This window comes from Lycorma delicatula, chromosome 12, assembly GCF_047948215.1.
Source record: "Lycorma delicatula isolate Av1 chromosome 12, ASM4794821v1, whole genome shotgun sequence".
In the NCBI taxonomy this organism is placed as follows: Eukaryota; Metazoa; Arthropoda; class Insecta; order Hemiptera; family Fulgoridae; genus Lycorma; species Lycorma delicatula.
In genome coordinates this window covers 52,411,279-52,431,076 of record NC_134466.1, presented here as the reverse complement: position 1 = coordinate 52,431,076, position 19,798 = coordinate 52,411,279, and the positions used below count along the sequence as shown (strand labels likewise).

Sequence of the window (19,798 nt, the reverse complement as noted above, 5' to 3'; positions counted from 1 at the left end):
AATGTTCTATATGTTTAAAAAGTGTGTGTGTGTGTGTGTGTGTGTGTGTGTGTGTGTATGTGTGTGTGTGTGTGTTGGTTGAGTGTATATATGTATGCGCACACACAACAGTTATATAAATAAGTGTATTCATGTAAGCAATAAAATGTAACAAGATTTTTTACATTATCAATTCAGTATTTATTTCATGAACAATATTTTTTAGACGTTCCAGTTTCATCAGCTCTTTTATGAATAATATTAATTTTTTAATTACAAATGTATCAAGAAAAAATTTGAATTGAAAAACTTGTAATTCTAATCCATAATCCTTAAAAAATTTAATAAGTATGATGGAATTTAACTATAACTAAAGATTAAATTAAACATTTAAAAAAAATGTATTGTCATTTACAAAATAACACTGATATTTAGTACCTCTTAAGACATGTTGCGCATAAAAAAAAATTTTGTGTGAAAAATAACACTGAAAAATTCATTACTTGGACTATTGATTTTCTGGATTATTTTTATTAATTTGTACCTTAAATTTTCCTATTTTTTTTTTTTTTGTTTTTTTAATTTACTCCATTGACATTTCATTGAAATAATTAAGGAATTTTAAGGAATATTTTCCTTGGTTATTTCACAGGATTTTCAATTCCACTGGAATAGTTCCATTAAAAGGATTAAAGGGAAGGTGGTCATCTATTTTTCTGAAACTGCTGGTGTTACTATCAGACTTGAAACCTTATCATTTAATAATAAACCTTATTTAATCACAAAATACACAGGAACTATGAAATCCATTATTAATTTATCTCTATTTCTAATGCGGTTTAAAGAGAAATCTATAGTAAATTTTTGTTGAATGCTGGGAATTTTCTAATGCGCTTAATTTCTAACTTCTATAACAGGAAGTTCAAAAGTTAGGTTAGGATAAATATTCAATACCAACTAAAAATATAAAAATAGAATACATTTAAAAAATAGTTTTTTCATAGTTAATTTTAAATTTTGACTTTTAAACTTTGTACCAAATTAAAGGTTTGTAAAACATGTAGATTTATTGATGGTTAAAATACTATAAAAGTCAAAATTTAAAGAAAATAAAAAAAAATTTTTTTTAGTACATTAAGTATTTTTTTTAAGAATGTGTTTATTTTTATAAATTAAAAAAAAATTTAAATAGATACTTAATTTTGATATTTTTATTTTGTTGCAGTTCATCTCCATTGTTTCATTTATCATATTTGAAAAGAAACGTACTATCCCACCAAAACGTATTAGATTATTAAGTGAAAGACCAGAAGAACCAAATGGTAGCAATTCAACTGAACGAGAAGACTTAAAAGGTGGTTATTCAAAATCATCATATGTTGATTTAGTGCAACATTGGAATACTACTAAACAAAATACCGCAAAAGTTAACGGCTATGGATCAATAAGTAAGAGTATTGACTACATTAGTTAAAATGACTAGTAATTTCTAATAGACTTTTATTTTTATATTTCTATTGTAAAACTAATTATTATTTTGACCTGTTGGGTATAAAAATACTATTAAGCAATATTATAACACTGATGAAACTGAAAAGAAAAAAAAAGATAAATTTTATAAAGAATAAATTTTTGATGGTTAACTTAGAAATCCAGTGATATTTTTAATGTATGAAAATAAACAGTTTAAATTTGGATAATTTACCAGTTTAACTATTAATAACAAAAGACTAGGCTAACCAAAAACAAATTGTTAAAATATTAATTAGTTTGTAACGTCACCATTTTTTGTACTGTTTGCTGCTATCAAAGAAACCAGACACAAGAATGCGTTTTCCATTATGGATTAGATAATACACCAACCCCAGTTCCAATCACTTTTTCCTCAATTTGCCAAACTTCTTCTAAGAAATGCTTACATAACAAATGCTTGTAATGTTGCTTTTTACATGCTCCTTTCTCTTATAATCATAACAATTTTTTTCCTTCTTCTGATACCTGCAATGTGTCTGCCTCATCCAAACTACTTAAATTATACAATGATGATTATTCATCCTTTGTTTCTTAAATGGTAACTTTTCAATCTGCAGACAAGAAAATGTTTAGAAAGAATCCATTTTCCATATCAGTATTGCTTAATAGCAGCTTCTTATTTATTATGACAGATATTATATAATATAATATTGACAGACTACATACCTGTTAAACTACTTGATTGAATTTATTTCTTTTCTAGTAATTTCCTTGCCAGTTTTTAACTAAATTAAACACTTTTATATACATACTTCTTACTAAATCAACCAAATGTTATAAATATACTAGACTCCTTATTCTTTAGTTTAGTTTTGATCAGGAAATTTTGTCAGAATCTATTTTTAAATCTTAAAAGATTAGGCAAGTTTTATAATTAAATTTAACTCTTTTTTTTTTAATAATTTGTTTATAATTGGAAGATACATAAATTTTTATCCTCTGTTTCCTGATTTTTCATGAAATTATAAAAAGATGTTTACTTAAAATAATGCAGGATTAAATTAAATTTTATTTTAAAAACTTTATTAATTTATTTAAAACATATTGGCTTTTGGCCAGTACAAAGTTTCTAAAAATTTAATATAATTAAAATACTTTAAAAATCTTTTTTTGATGAAAAAAATCTTGCATTAAAATTATTTTTTTAAAAGTTTAATCAACATCTGTAGATGATAAGACATAAATACACCTTGTATTTGTTGCAGTGTACATTATTTATTTATAATGGAGTCTGAATGAAGTATTTTTTTAAATTCATTTTTTGGCAAGCAATCCAAATTATTGAAAAATTTTAAAATACAAAATTTGTATGACTTTATTGTAAATATTTTTAACAATTCTTATTTAAATAAATACATTGATTTTAAATTTAGAATGAAAATTTGTTTAAGCTTTAAAGTGAAGTTAATGTTATTTTTTTAATATATTTTGTTACCATTTTAGTCTGTATTCTTAATTTCAATAATAATTTATTATTTAATACCAGAAATTTTTTATTAAAACATATCTGTGGTTCAATTTTGATATCAATGATGAGAAACAATGTGTAGCAGTTTACATTATAATTAAAACTATGCATTAATATTTTTGTAGTGGATAGGTATATTTTTATTTCTTATTTAAAGTATTGTTACAATATAATGCATTTATATTTATAGATCTTAAAGTAATTTTACATTTTGTTTTGTAATTTATTTATTGTTATCATCAATGTTCTTTTATAAGAGTAACCAACATATCATTGTATATTATTATTTTACATTTTTTTTGTTTTTTTTTTAGTAATTATTTTGTATATAAAGTAAACTGTAAGTGTTTTGTACTGTCAATATGAGTGTATTTTTTTATTAACGTGTAATTTGTTTCTTTATAAATATGAATTTATTATGACTGTTATTTCATTAATAATAAGAATGTCTGACTGTTACATTAACTAAATAAGTATATATTAGGAATAAAAAAACCTTTTATAAATGATAATTTGAATTATATGCAAAGATAAAACAATTATTTATCAATAAAATTATTATGAAATTTTTATTTTATTTTTTGAACTTTATTTAAAACATTTTACTAAAAATATTTCACAGCACAGGTGCTTCAATATTGAACAAAAACCTACTATTATCAAAAAACAAACTCGTGCATTTTAAAAATTATAGAGTGCTTTATGAAATATCTGTAGAAGAGAATTTGGTATAATGAGTACATTGCATTTTTCAATTACAATTTTTGAAATACATTTGTTTTACTTTGAAGACCATCACAACGTGTCAATTGCCAAAAAAAGGTTGTACTCTGTTGTTCGCAGTTTCAGCACATCACTCTCTCCACCATTCATATTTTCTGCATTATGAATAATATATCTGAGATAAATTATATATCACTAGACAAATATCCTTTGTAGATTTGGTACGTATTATGAACATTATATTTATAAATTGCTTATCCAGTTGATAACTGTATGCACTAATAACTGAATTGTGTGGAATGCACAGAGTTAGGTGTTTTCACATCCTCCTTGACATGTTGCAAAGCATCTCCAAAGTTACAGTTCAAATGACTTTGTCTATAAATTTTATGCAAATTTTTATTTGTGTATTGACATTGAAATACATAGTCATTTATTATTCCCCTCAGAGTGAGTTGTTAGTCATGGTAAAGTTAGTGATTTATGGTGACCACTGAAATAGGACTGGTTATGCTTATGAATCACAGTTAAATTATTTATTTAGGAAATCATGCACATTAAGAACAAAATGAGCTGGAGCTCTACAATGCTATATCCAGATGCATCCCATGATAACCCTTCTCTTGAAGTTGGGGTATTAACCATCTTTCCAACATTTGCAAATGAGAATCACCATTTATATACTGTTAAAAAAATATGACCTGAACAAGTATTGCCATGTCATCTCAGCCCATATAATGATGTAGAGGATTTCTTTCTAGCTCAAAATAAAATGAGGATACTCCTTAGCCCAGAAAAATCACATTCCTGGCTCATAAAATATGATAAACAGGAAATTCATCAGAAAATTACACTTTTATGTAAAATACAGCACAAAAAATGAAAAATCAAAATTGAAAATGAAAATCATGCTAATGCTAATAAGGCTTGGCAGGCTGCAAATTGCTGTTCCATGTAATTCTTTCACAACAGTTGTTGAAATGGTTTTATATTCAAATCTTTTTTAATATAGGATCATGGATTGTTGACTGCAGTATATTAAGTTTTGCTGCTCGTTTACAAACAGTATTAATTGAAGGTCTGCTCAACTGAATTTGCAATGGCAACATATGTTTACACAATCTATAACTGTTGCTTTACTAGGCAGGTTCTTGTTAAAGCTTTCATGAAATGCATTATTTGTGCCCTGTTAAGTGATGATTGAGCACACCCAAATACTGTCATCAACCATCTCTCAACACTATAACTGCATCTGTTCAGATCAGCCAAGGCTTTGTATCTGAAACAAGAGAGTGAGTGAGTGTTCTCTGGGACCTTGAGAGCATGGATATTATCCATGGTATAGACATCATTTCTTAAGAACAGAAAAAACACTTTCAAAATATACAGAAAACCAATGATGGTAAATACTCTTAACAACTATTCAACCCAAACAACCTCACATAAACTATCAGCTTTTAGAAGTATGATCCATAGACTAAACAATACAGTAATGTTACCTGAATACATAGTTTAATAAAACATGAACAGATATCATAGCATACTCTACATATCATTTCATCACACTCTACATAAATAAATAAAAATAAAAATAAAAATTTTACATTAAATATGTAAACAACTCTGAGAAAATATCTCACAAAAAAATGTAACCTTCAAATCAACAAAAGCAAAATAAATCATTATATAAAGAACATGTTATACTCCAGGAATACTTAAACTGAATTGTTCTGAATGCATATGTTCTAAATTAATCGGACAGAAAACAGTCTGAAACAAATTCAATGAATACAAAAGCTCTCCTAATAACATAATGTTAATGTTTGTTAAACTATGTAAATTTACAGACATAATTCAAATGCAACATACTTTTCAACCAAATTCTAAATTTGTCTGTCTAATTAAAAAAACAATAAACAAAGAATATAATCAAGAGATGAAACTGGCATATAAATTTTTTGATATTCATTATCAGTAATATAATAATTGAAAACCTTTAATAACAGTAGTAAATTTTGGTGAATAATAGTAAAATAATAAATTGAATAATAATGTTCATAAAAATATTAAAAAACCATGTAACTTGAACGGGTTTGGCCATTTAAAGCTTTGTTTAAAGGTGCCCTAGTAGATAGGCAATATGAAAAACTACTTTAATCAAAAAGATTTTAGAAATAAAAAATGTTCACTAATTTGATCACCTTTTAAATACGCCACTACTTCTGTGTTACTTTAAATTTCTAGTGCAGTGCTGCATAATGTGAACATTTGTGGTGTAGTGGTATCATTGCTAACTTTTATTTAAATGGTTCTGGGTTTGAATCCTGGTTCAAACCAACCATTCCAAAAATTCATCTCTCATTAATGATAATTATAGTTGGAATAATATGTATACTTCCTTAAGTGCATGAATCAAGAGATTATATTCAGTATGTCTGAGAAGTCCCTGCAATTAACACATTGATATTGAAAGTTGCACAGGATTCAGTTCTTAAGAAATGATATCTATACCATGGATAATATCCATGCTCTCAAGGTCCTAGAGAACACTCACTCACTCTCTTGTTTCAGAAACAAAGCCTTGGCTGATTTGAACAGATGCAGTTATAGTGTTGAGAAATGGTTGATGACAGTGTTTGGGTGTGCACAATCATCGATGAACAGGACATAAATAATGGATTTCATGAACGCTTTAACAAAACCTGCTCAACTGAATTTGAGTTGAGCAGACCTTCAATTAATACTGTTTGTAAACGATTAGCCAAACTTAATATACTGCAGTCATTAATCCATGATCCTATATTAAAAAAGATTTGTATATAAAACCATTTCAACAACTGTTGTGAAAGAATTACATGGAACAGCAAGTTGCAGCCTGCCAAGCTTTATTAGCATGATTTTCATTTTCAATTTTGATTTTTCATTTTTTGTACTGTATTTTACATAAAAGTGTAATTTTCTGATGAATTTCCTGTTTATCATATTTTATGAACCAGGAATGTGGTTTTTCTGGGCTAAGGAGTATCCTCATTTTATTTATGAGCTAGAAAGAAATCCTCTACATCATTATATGGGCTGAGATGACATAGCAATACTTGTTCAGGTCATATTTTTTTAAGTGTATAAATAATGATTCTTATTTGCAAATGTTGGAAAGATGGTTAATACCGAGTAACGAAGGAGCTGTTGGCGACTTTTTTTGTAAATCTGGAACCTAAGGATAATAAGGAGGTGTTTGGGATAAAGTACATATCAAACTGTTGCGTTAGGTTTGAAACACCAAGGAGAACTCCAGGGTTGGTGCAGTGTATGAGGTGTCAACAGTACTGTCACACTAAAAATAATTGCATGAGGCTGTATCGCTGTGTGAAGTGTGCAGGGGCACACAGGACCACCGATTGCCAGAAGGTAGATAGGAGCACACCGGCGATTTGTGCTTTATGCCTGTAAATTATAAAGGTTGCAGGGACTATAAGGAGATCCTTAAAAGGAAAGAGAAGAGGAGGATAAGTTATGCTCTGAAGCACGCTTCTATGAGGTCCGAGGGTCTGAGAGGCAAATTGTACAACCTAGGCCATGATTTCCATCTTTCAGTCAATGAGTCAGTAGTAATTCGGATAATAGCAACTGTGATCTTGGCAATATTCATTGGAATATTCCAATGGAACTTCGCTGAGGCAGTGGTGGGAACTGATAATAAGGCTTCAGTTACACGGGATAGAATTAATTCTTTGCACAGAATTTGAACACAAAACCTTTATTGTCACTCATTTTCCTAGTCTCTTTATTTTTAGACTGGGAGAAATGGTGACAAGGGGTAGACTGTAAGTTAGCATCACCAAGCCATCATTGGTGACAAACTGAATCTAGCATTAAACAGATGCTCTGATTTAGATAGCAATTGCAAATTACCACCAGGCCCTGATCTGGATATGGGTAAACTGGACATTTGCTCAGAGCAGTAGATTTGGGAGGGGTAGCAAAAATAATTGTAGAGAAAAAACAACCTTTATAAAAACAAATAAAAAATTATAAAACGTACATTTTCAAGATGCTAGAGTTAGTTATGAAGTTAGGCAACTCTTCAATGTGTTAAATGAATGCACATGTTGATGGCATGCATTCTGAAGGGTAACTACCTAAAGAGAACTGTTCTGTTTAGTCTTATGTATTTCCGTAACAAGTAACAATATCACAACCAATCCAGGATTAGCTGTGATAGCTATGGAACATGAGTTATGTTTACAAAAACTTTATAGAGATTTTTTAGAAAAAACTGAGAGGAAAATTTTTTAATAATTCAATTAAAATTTTTTTATTTTTATTATTAATTGTACCTTTTTTTAAAACTAATTTATTTTCTTTCATATTTTAATTATGTACATTGTCTTTTGTACATTTTTGAAATGAAAATTTTAGATTATGTTGTATTTTTTATATAAATAATTATTTTTTGATGTTTTTAGTTTTTTTAAAATACCTAGAAAATTATGTTTCAAAATATGTAAAGGGCAGCAAAAATAATTTTTGCTCAGGGTGGCAAAAAAGCTGGATCAGGGGCTAATTACTATTGCCAATCCTATGATGTGCAGTGCCCCACTATAGTCTCATTTTCATTTCATTAAATAAATTTCTTTATAGAGCTCAATTTGTTAAATTCAGTACAAGATGGGAGAGGATTGTGAACACAGAATTAGTATCTTTAACAAGAAATGTATAGCACTTATGGACAATTAACTGTTCATAGTAGGTAGGGGATGAATTACATTTTACAATGAATACATAGCTGGTTTTTGTTATGTTTTGATAACTGTTAATTTTTGAAGAACTTAATTTGTTCTGCAGTAATATATTCATACAAATTAGAAAATTTTTTATTGTTTGATGACGCAATCTTTTCACTAAATATTATAATGAAGTTAATTACTTAGTTTACATTGAGGTCAAAGAGAATATTTGTGATTAAGTAAATGAGAAAAAAGATTCCTTCCTCATTCCATATAACATAGGATTGGTGCTATATAACATATAATTGGTGCCATATAACATTGGTGGTTCAAACCAGTGCTTTTTAGAGGCTGATTGGTGTTTAAACTTACTAATTCACTATGATTAAGAAACAGAGAAATCAATGTTCCTTCTTTGCTTATATTATATCCTTATGTAGTATCAACTGTTTTTTTTTTATTTATTTAATTTATAAGCAGAAACTTGTAATTTGTGAAATACTCCATACACAAATAGGTTGTGTGTCACATCTGAAATTATTCTGGAGTAATATGCATACTGTCATCTGAAAGTGACAAGACGCCACATGAAAACTGGTAGTTATCAGATTCAGAACCCTAAGCAGAGTGTTGGGCTTCAACCTTAAATCTTCCTGAAAGGGACTGTTTGTGCTTTCCGGTAGGCAACAAAATCGTTCCAGAGATCAGCACAAAGGTAGCGGCCAGTTTTTTCTGCAGAGACTCTGTTTCATCATCTTTTTCTTACTTTTTTCTTCTTGACCATTATCCTGGCTTCTGTTTATTGAACTCTGCTCTGCCAATGCACTCATTCTCTCTATGTGGTAATGATTTCAATACTGGATGATTTTTCATTGGCATGGGTTAGTATATAATATGGTCAGAACAATGATCATTCTTAGTGGTAGCAGTGGTTTGATCCCTTCATATGAATGGTTAAAATAATGAGATTCTCAGTTGGATTCTTTTACCAGGTGCCTTTCTTGTAATATGGGATCCTGTGACAATTTAAAAAATTAACAAACTTCTAATTTTTAATCATTTTAAAAGAGTCTTATTATGTTGTTCAGCATTACTTTTATAAGTTATTGATTATTTTTTCTTTTTTTTTCTTTCTTGTTCATGACCATCTGACAGTTAATAAAATTCAAGTAGAGGTTACGCCATTTATTATTTTATTAATTAAAATCACATTGAAAGAGTTTTTAAGATTTATACAATTCTCATCTTCAAACAGAATAATTATTGTGTTTTTTTTTTACTTTCATTAAAACGTCTCCAAGCAAGTACAATAACAACAGTTAATTCAGATTTTCAAATATCCCCACCATTCCATATGGTGTAATATTGACTACCGTACTTTATACGCCATCTTGAAAACGATTCTCTATCCACGCGTTTTATTAATTAATGTGGAAGATAATTAATATTTTTGTGTTGAATTAATTGTAGTGTACGTATATTTTATAAATGTCTGCATATTTTATATCTGTTTCACTTGTGTTATAATTATTTAAAGGTAATTAATATTATATATATATATATATTGCATAAGGAAATGTATCTTTCATGGCTACCAAAGCAGTCTGATAAGTTTCGTTAAAACGATGTAATATATTTTGATGGTGTATATAATAAATGTCAGTATCTATTGATTTGGATGTAAAACAATTTTCTTTGAAAAAATATGGAATCTTTATCAAATAAACCCTCAAATAGAATGTTCTGTTTCGTTGATGGATGTTTTACTACCTCGGCGAGAAATAAAAATCTCGGATTCCATAAATTTCCCGGCAACGATAGAAAAAGTATACTTAAAATAAATAAAAATGGAGTTAAAAAACTAGTTAACAGACGTCAATTATGGATTGAAGCATTAAATATTGATAAACAAGCTACGACGGTTATTGGGGAGATGAGAGTATGTTCTTTACATTTCTCGAAAAAGGACTTTATAGCAGGTAAGCGATAACATGTTTCTATGTAGTTTGATTCATATATAACGGTTTTGTAGTTAACAAAAAATGAAGTAGGCATTCAAAATCAATTACATCTATATGTAATATATTATTTTGAGTAGTTTGGATAAAATTTTTAAGAAATATTAACATATGTTTATACGCATTTTCTACACGCCTTTTTATTTATGTAATCGTGGTATTGTATTGGTCGCGTTTTATTACATAGCGTAGTGTTGGCTAAGAAATGTGAAGTATATTATTATTAAATTGTTTACATTTTATTTTAAAAATAGCCGTAATAATTAAATATATAAAGTAATGTAAATTATGTGCTTTTTGCATTGGACTGTTTTTGTAGACGTAAACCATGTAACATGTGAAAGTTCTTAATTTGCCATACTTACGAAATTTTAAGTGTAATAATTTCCTCGTTATTAAATTTTATGAATATAATTGTTTTAATGATGTTTTAACAACTAATTCTTTTTAATACCGTTCCTATAGGCCACTTTCATTTCAGACAATTGTATTTCTTGGTTAAATCTAATCTAAATTTATGATAGTTTGTGTATTTAGATAACTGAAATTGTAGCTGATTTGTTAAAAATTGGCATAAACTATTAGTTATTCTTTATCTTGAAACCTATAATTATTATTATTAACTGATTTCCTGGTAATTGCATATGAAGAGTTATTTTTATTAGATGTAGAAATTTTTAAAATATTAGTAGGCTTAGCTATTTTCTTAGTAGAATTATTAGTTTATGGAGGATAGTAATTTTTATATTAATGGTTGAGAAGAATACAATTGTGCTCACATCCAAGAATGTGTTTTAGACTATATTAGATTCACAAATTACTCTTGAGTAATGGTTTTAATACGGAGTGTAATATTATTATATAAAAGTGAGGAGCACATGATAGGTTAGGTTTGTTTGTTACCCTTTTGGGGATCATAAACTACTATAAATCATTTGTACTGAATCATGTAGGTCTTTGTAATAGCCAGATTTGATAGTAGAAGTAAGCTATTGAATTATTGTTTGTTGCTCTCTGCATTGCTAAAACTGCACCTGTAGTACATCATACAACAGTGAATGTTTAGTTTTTATGCCTTAAAAATTTTACATTCACTTTTTTGTACATATTTTATAACATTAATATTAAAAAAAGAAGATATTTTCTGCTTTTATTTGGGGTATTCCATTATATTCAACAAATAATCAGTGCTTCACTATTTTTTATTTTGATGATATTTGGTATATAACTACTCACCTTGTAGTGGCCAAAACAATTATTTATAATTAAAAAAAAAATTTTTCTTGAATAGACTATTTTCTAACTCGCCACAGGTAAAAACAGCCATTTTCACCCCTTTTTCCATGAGTTGTATCATTCTTATTTTATGTTGGACAGAGGGTCAAAAAAGGATTTTCGGAAAAAGTAAAGATGGAACTTCATCTTAGTGTACTCAAAATTAATTTTGTTGCGTAACCAAATCTTTTAATTTTTACTGAAGTTATATTTACAAATTGTTTTTTTCAAATTTTGGGCCCAAAATTAATAATGAAGAGCTTAGGGTAACAGGCCTGTTTTTTACCTTTTAACTGTTAGGTATTAGCAGAACTTATAAAAAAAAATTGAACTGTTACAGTGTCCTTCATTTAAATAAAAAAAAAAACAGTTGCCAAATCGTACGATTTTGAAAATGTCTCATTTTTGAAGCCCGAAAACCACATGTAGGACTGGTGATAAAAATCTGAAATGTGTACAGCAGGATAGAAAATTTATTTTGTTACTCAAAGTGGTTGACTAGTAATGAAGCCACCAAACTACCATTCCTTCTAACTGTAAACAACATATCCATCCAAAAATACCGATTTTATGTATTTTTTTCAGATTATAAAAATTATTACTAAACTCATTAGAATGAATAAATTGATAATTAAGAAATAGTCAATTACAGAATGATAAATAATAATTACAAAATTATAACAATTAAAATACATTAAAAAGTTGTTCAATTCACTTTTACCTTATTTTACTCCTGCTAATGAAAGTTATGAATAAATCTTGCATTTTTTGATAACAAAGTTAACTAACATAACTGAGTGCTTCTGTAATTTTTTTATTGAGTAGAACTGATAAGTCCTTAATTATCTTTGATGTAATGTTGTGTCCTCTTCCAGTAGTTGATAGAAAAAGCTCTGAAGGCATGAGTATCTTTAAAATATTTTACAATTGAACCCATGACTGATTATCCCTCAATGATTATGTGAATGAACTACCCGGACCCTGTCCTGCAGATGGAAAAAGTGTAATTTGATATTCCTTTTCATTTTCATGTATTTTGACTTAAATGACTTCTAACCACCACTTGGCATGATTATGCAGCAGACATAATTTTTACATTTTGGCTTTGGTAAACCTATAAAGCAGTCAGAAACGCTAATGTCCTTTTGTACCGATACTAACATAATGTTTCTAATTCAGAGGTCACATGGACTTTCAGAATACATTTCTGACTTGGAAAATAACTGTGAAAGGTTCTTGTTTCTGGGCCGTTGTGATTACCTGAACGAGAACTGAGTATTCTTCAGTATCTTGAACGTCTTTATTAGTGCAGAAAATGTGTTATATTTTTAATATTGTCCTTGCAATAATAGTACATTTCAGAAGGTGTAACAATTTGATTGCTGATTGTCCTTTGAAGATATGCTTTAGTCGCAGTCCTTTTTACAGTTCCACAAATACCATCACATGATTCTTTTCCATGGGATGAGTCAAAAATGCCTTTCAGCTGCTATTTCAAAATCTTGTTGATAGTAGCACAAATGTATAAATTTCTTTTTGATTTAATACTGGGCTGAGGAGCCATCAGAAAAATTAAAAAAATTAACTTGTGGTAATATTGTTTTTACCTTATTTATAACTTTCTTATGGAAGCAGAAGAATGATGTAGTTTTGTGTTTCAAGTACTCACCAATCAGACAGTAGTTTACCTTCTTTTTTAAAATATATGAGCATAAGTTTTTGACCAGAAAATTTTGAGAGAAGTTTCCCATTACAATATATCCACAATCCAACAAGTTTTATTTTTTAATGTAGAGGAAATTAGCTTGTTTCTTTGCAAAAAATAATTCCTTTTTTGATTATTTAAATTTTCAGTAAGTTTAAGTACTCTTAAAATGGAAGAATTTGAGTAGTTAGTTTACAACGGTCAATAGACACCCACTGTTTGAAGAAAATTTCAGAATGAAAATCATCCCAGCTCCCTTGCAGTAATCTGAGCACTTCATTAGTGCCTGGACATTCTTCACACTGTGAAAAATGCACATTTCATTTTCTATATCATGTACCGTGGTTGAAAGGAGTATTTTATAATCAAATTTCATTTTTAGAGCAGAAAACAAAGTCTTACATTTGTGTGGGTGACATACACAGAGTGAGTACCTGACCTACCAGCCAGAACACAATTTCTTGGTTAAATCTAATTTAAATTTATGATAGATTGTGTATTTAGATAACTGGAATTGTAGCTGATTTGTTAAAAATTGGCATAAACTATTAGTTATTCTTTATCTTGAAACCTATAATTATTATTATTAACTGATTTCCTGGTAATTGCATATGAAGAGTTATTTTTTTTTAGATGTAGTAATTTTTAAAATATTAGTAGGCTTAGCTATTTTCTTAGTAGAATTATTAGTTTGTAGAGGATAGTAATTTTTATCTTAATGGTTGAGAAGAATACAATTGTGCTCGCATCCAAGAATGTGTTTTAGACTATATTAGATTCACAAATTACTCTTGAGTAATGGTTTTAATACGGAGTGTAATATTATTATAAAAAAGTGAGGAGCACATGATAGGATAGGTTTGTTTGTTACCCTTTTGGGGCTCATAAACTACTATAAATCATTTGTACTGAATCATGTAGGTCTTTGTAATAGCCAGATTTGATAGTAGAAGTAATCTATTGAATTCTTGTTTGTTGCTCTCTGCATTGCTAAAGCTGCACCTGTAGTACATCATACAACAGTGAATGTTTAGTTTTTATGCCTTAAAAATTTTACATTCACTTTTTTGTACATATTTTATAACATTAATATTAAAAAAAGAAGATATTTTCTGCTTTTATTTGGGGTATTCCATTTTAATTCAACAAATGATCAGAGCTTCATTATTTTTTAATTTGATGATATTTGGTACATAACTAACTCACCTTGTAGTGGCCAAAACAATTATTAATATTAAAAAAAAAAATTTTTCTTGAATAGACTATTTTCTAACTCGCCACAGGTAAAAACAGCCATTTTCACCCCTTTTTCCATGAGTTGTATCATTCTTATTTTATGTTGTACAGAGGGTCAAAAAAGGATTTTCGGAAAAAGTAAAGATGGAACTTCATCTTAGTGTACTCAAAATTAATTTTGTTGCGTAACCAAATCTTTTAATTTTTACTGAAGTTATATTTACAAATTGTTTTTTTCAAATTTTGGGCCCAAAATTAATAATGAAGAGCTTAGGGTAACAGGCCTGTTTTTTACCTTTTAACTGTTAGGTATTAGTAGAACTTATAAAAAAAAATTGAACTGTTACAGTGTCCTTCATTTAAATAAAAAAAAAAAACAGTTGCCAAATCGTACGATTTTGAAAATGTCTCATTTTTGAAGCCCCAAAACCACATGCGGGACTGGTGGTAAAAATCTGAAATGTGTACAGCAGTATAGAAAATTTATTTTGTTACTCAAAGTGGTTGACTAGTAATGAAGCCACCAAACTACCATTCCTTCTAACTGTAAACAACATATCCATCCAAAAATACTGATTTTATGTATTTTTTTCAGATTATAAAAATTATTACTAAACTCATTAGAATGAATAAATTGATAATTAAGAAATAGTCAATTACAGAATGATAAATAATAATTACAAAATTATAACAATTGAAATACATTAAAAAGTTGTTCAATTCACTTTTACCTTATTTTACTCCTGCTAATGAAAGTTATGAATAAATCTTGCATTTTTTGATAACAAAGTTAACTAACGTAACTGAGTGCTTCTGTAATTTTTTTATTGAGTAGAACTGTAAGTCCTTAATCATCTTTGATGTCATGTTGTGTCCTCTTCCAGTAGTTGATAGAAAAAGCTCTGAAGGCATGAGTATCTTTAAAATATTTTACAATTGAACCCATGACTGATTATCCCTCAATGATTTCTTGAATGAACTACCCGGACCCTGTCCTGCTGATGGAAAAAGTGTAATTCGATATTCCTTTTCATTTTCATGTATTTTGACTTAAATGACTTCTAACCACCACTTGGCATGATTATGCAGCAGACATAATTTTTATATTTTGGCTTTGGTAAACCTATAAAGCAGTCAGAAACGCTAATGTCCTTTTGTACCGATACTAACATAATGTTTCTAATTCAGAGGTCACATGGACTTTCAGAATACATTTCTGACTTGGAAAGTAACTGTGAAAGGTTCTTGTTTTTGGGCCGTTGTGATTACCTGAACGAGAACTGAGTATTCTTCAGTATCTTGAACGTCTTTATTAGTGCAGAAAATGTGTTATATTTTTAATATTGTCCTTGCAATAATAGTACATTTCAGAAGGTGTAACAATTTGATTGCTGATTGTCCTTTGAAGATATGCTTTAGTCGCAGTCCTTTTTACAGTTCCACAAATACAATCACATGATTCTTTTCCATGGGATGAGTCAAAAATGCCTTTCAGCTGCTATTTCAAAATCTTGTTGATAGTAGCACAAATGTATAAATTTCTTTTTGATTTAATACTGGGCTGAGGAGCCATCAGAAAAATTTAAAAAAATAACTTATGGTAATATTGTTTTTACTTTATTTATAACTTTCTTATGGAAGCAGAAGAATGATGTAGTATTGTATTTCAAGTACTCACCAATCAGACAGTAGTTTACCTTCTTTTTTAAAATATATGAGCATAAGTTTTTGACCAGAAAATTTTGAGAGAAGTTTCCCATTACAATATATTCACAATCCAACAAGTTTTATTTTTTAATGTAGAGGAAATTAGCTTGTTTCTTTGCAAAAAATAATTCCTTTTTTGATTATTTAAATTTTCAGTAAGTTTAAGCACTCTTGAAATGGAAGAATTTGAGTAGTTAGTTTACAACGGTCAATAGACACCCACTGTTTGAAGAAAATTTCAGAATGAAAATCATCCCAGCTCCCTTGCAGTAATCTGAGCACTTCATTAGTGCCTGGACATTCTTCACACTGTGAAAAAATGCACATTTCATTTTCTATATCATGTACCGTGGTTGAAAGGAGTATTTTATAATCAAATTTCATGTTTAGAGCAGAAAACATAAGTCTTACATTTTGGTGGGTGACATACACACAGTGAGTACCTGACCTACCAGCCAGAACACAAAATTAACATCTTAAATTAGCAAATTTTGAGAAACCAATTTTTAAATTATGTTTTTCTTTCAAGGCTGTGTACAGTTCTTTTAAGCCTCTTTTGAATATTAATTATCTTTCCGTCAGCTTGTCTTACAGAGACACAATCCTTCTTGCCTGGCATCATTAGGCTGTGCTCATCATTCTGGTAAAATTCTTGGACACATTTAATATCATTTTCGTCAATTACGTGAGTGGGTTTATTTTTATCTATTTGTGGCAAAATTCTTTAACTAATTATTTAGATTGACAGGCCAAATATTGACTAACACCTAACTCATTTTGAATTTTTTTATTGTTCCAGCTGCTTGGTTATAAACGTAAAATATTAACTTTCCCTGGGATGATGTAACTGTGTTTTATCCTTTATTTGAATGATGAATTGTTCATATTCCCTACCGAAATCAGCATAATTTTGTGGTACTAATCTGGTTTCTTCTGTAGAAACATTTAAATCCAAGGAATCATTTAATTTACTGGTAACTTGTGGCTGGTTTTGTAACTTTATTTTTTAAATTAGTTCCTTTGCGCTGCTTGATAATTTTTGAACCTTAATGGGGAAAATGCCAAGTGCTGAACAAGCTTTATTCACCACCTTGACTATAACACCTTAAGATTCGAATATATCCTGATATTCCAATTTGCTTTCTATATCATCATGTGGTTTTATATTTTGTTTAAGCATTTTGTATACAGTGCTTTGCGCCTGGAATTCATTTTAAATTTGGGTTGTATGTTTAAAGTGTCAAAGAGATTTACCAGTTTAGTGTGACAGCTAAAGGGGTCAGAGTAACTTTTCCCATTAATATGAAAATATTTATCTAAATATTCGGTTTTATGAAATACAGATATTTTTTTGTTTCCATACATCCACTTCTTAAAGATATCAATGTTATTTGCTGTTCAGTAAACTCTGAATTATGCAATATTGAAGATCTATTCTAAGTCAATTTTTGACATACTGTTTCGGTGTGAATGCCAATTGAACACTCCTTTATCCATTTTTATAAAATGCAAGGGTTCTTATAATAAAAATACAGGTAGTATAAATTATAAAACTACCAATTGCACCTCACTTTGTCTTATCCCAGTTTCTCTACAGCAAAAATAAGAATTTCTCTAATAAAATAAAAAATAAAAGATATCACATAAAAGAGAAGTTCACTGCTAATAAAATTACTTTAAAAACAAGTGTAGATTACCTAACCACAGTATTAACATTAGCAACAATACAAAATATCACATTGAAATCAAAACAGTAACTGAGCCTTCTACAATGTTTATATTCAGGATTTCGGAAACATTCATGTCCATGCATCTCTATTCACTTTTCGAGTTTAAACATGAGTTTGTGTGTACGAGTCATACTTTAAGTAACAAACTCTCTAGAATATAAGCTATCTCGTTATAGACATATCAAAATATTTTGTATATTAGGCCTACATTATTATATAAAAAAATGCATGCTCTGAATTTTTTGGATACATTGTTCACGGTTAGAAGGAACAGTGTTTTTTAGCTGTTTTGGTGGTTCATTTACTAGTCAAGCCCTGGGAGTAACAAAATAAATTTTCTATGGCTTTAAAGTACATAAAAAGTACTTACTGCTGTACACATTTCAGAATTTTGCCATTGCCCCACATGCAGTTTTTGGGTCCCAAAAATTAGACATTTTCATAATCTTACAATTTGGCAGCTATTTTTTTTAAATAAAGGTCACTGTAACAGTCCACTATAACAGTAAAAAACAGATCTGTTACCCTAAACCATAATTATTTATTTTGGGCCCAAAATATGAAAAAATAATCTGTAAACATTACAACATTTGGTTATGTAACAAAATGAATTTTGAGTATACTAAGATGAAGTTCCATCTTTACTCTTTCCGAAAACCTCTTTTTGACCCTCTGTACGATGTAAAATAAGAATGCTATAGCTCATGGAAAAAGTGATGAAAATGGCTGTTTTTGTCTGTTGGCAAGTTAGAAAATTGTCTAGTACTCAAGAAAAGATTTTTTTTTAAATAAAGAAATATTTTTTGGCCACTACAAGGTGGATAGTTATATACCAAATTTCATCAAAATCAAAAATATTGATGCAATAAAATTTTTGAAAATTTGTTGAAGTAAGATGGAATACCCCATTTTTTACATAATCCATTCAAGTAATTTTGATTTTAATTTTTCTCATTTTTCCTTGCCTTTTCTTTGTCTTTGTGTATTTTTTCTAATGTATTTTGATTATCTTCGTAATTTTTCTGAATTGATTTGCTCAGTTTTTGATTATATTTTTATTCATATTTGCTTTTAGAAATTAAATATTTAGTATTATAAAAATTTTTGTAAAAAATATAAACAATAATTCCGTTTAATTGGATTCTTCACTTGAACAAATATTTTCAAGAATTGGTTATCTAGTAAATAAATTGTTTAATCTTTTTTGTATAAAACTGAAAATATGTGAAGTTTAGTGAATGCGTGGAGTAGATGCAAAGCAGGCATGTAGGGATGATTAAGATGTTAGGGTTTTTAAAAAAACAGATCAATGTGATAAAATTTAAAAACCAGAACAATTTAAAATTACCCTCTGAAATTTTATTTTATATCCGTAACAGGTGCTGTTGGGGTTGCATAACAAGTTTGTTATAAGTTAAAAATATGCTGCAAGACATATGTATAAATATATATATGCTATATATAAAGGAACATAGTATCCATGATTCTCAATATTAGAATATTTATTTTATTACACGATAAATTAAAAATTTTGTTTTTAAATTGCTCTTAGAAATTACTGCTAGAAAGATAATCTTGTAAGTTAAGAAAAAATCTCTCAGTAAGATAAAACAATACACTCTTACAAAATAAAACAAATCTGTTGTTAGTAACTTTGTAAAATATTCATTTATTTACATTAATATTGTGTTGTCAAT

At 28.5% G+C, this 19,798-nt stretch overlaps 2 protein-coding genes across 5 annotated transcripts in view; both read left to right on the top strand.

Annotated features, from left to right (window-relative positions):
• The window catches only part of LOC142333030 (MFS-type transporter SLC18B1-like), a 121,293-nt gene extending 117,736 nt beyond the window's left edge, over nucleotides 1-3,557 (top strand). For all 4 annotated transcript variants that reach the window (XM_075379807.1, XM_075379808.1, XM_075379806.1 and 1 more), the window contains one exon: nucleotides 1,205-3,557. In XM_075379807.1, coding sequence (XP_075235922.1) covers nucleotides 1,205-1,453 — 249 coding nt within the window. In that variant the 3' untranslated portion in view covers nucleotides 1,454-3,557. The remainder of the gene's footprint in view (nucleotides 1-1,204) is intronic.
• Nucleotides 3,558-9,846: 6,289 nt separating this feature from the next.
• Nucleotides 9,847-19,798, top strand: part of LOC142332997 (uncharacterized) — a 40,199-nt gene continuing 30,247 nt past the window's right edge. Inside the window, exon 1 of the mRNA XM_075379762.1 lies at nucleotides 9,847-10,409. Coding sequence (XP_075235877.1) covers nucleotides 10,136-10,409 — 274 coding nt within the window. The 5' untranslated portion in view covers nucleotides 9,847-10,135. The remainder of the gene's footprint in view (nucleotides 10,410-19,798) is intronic.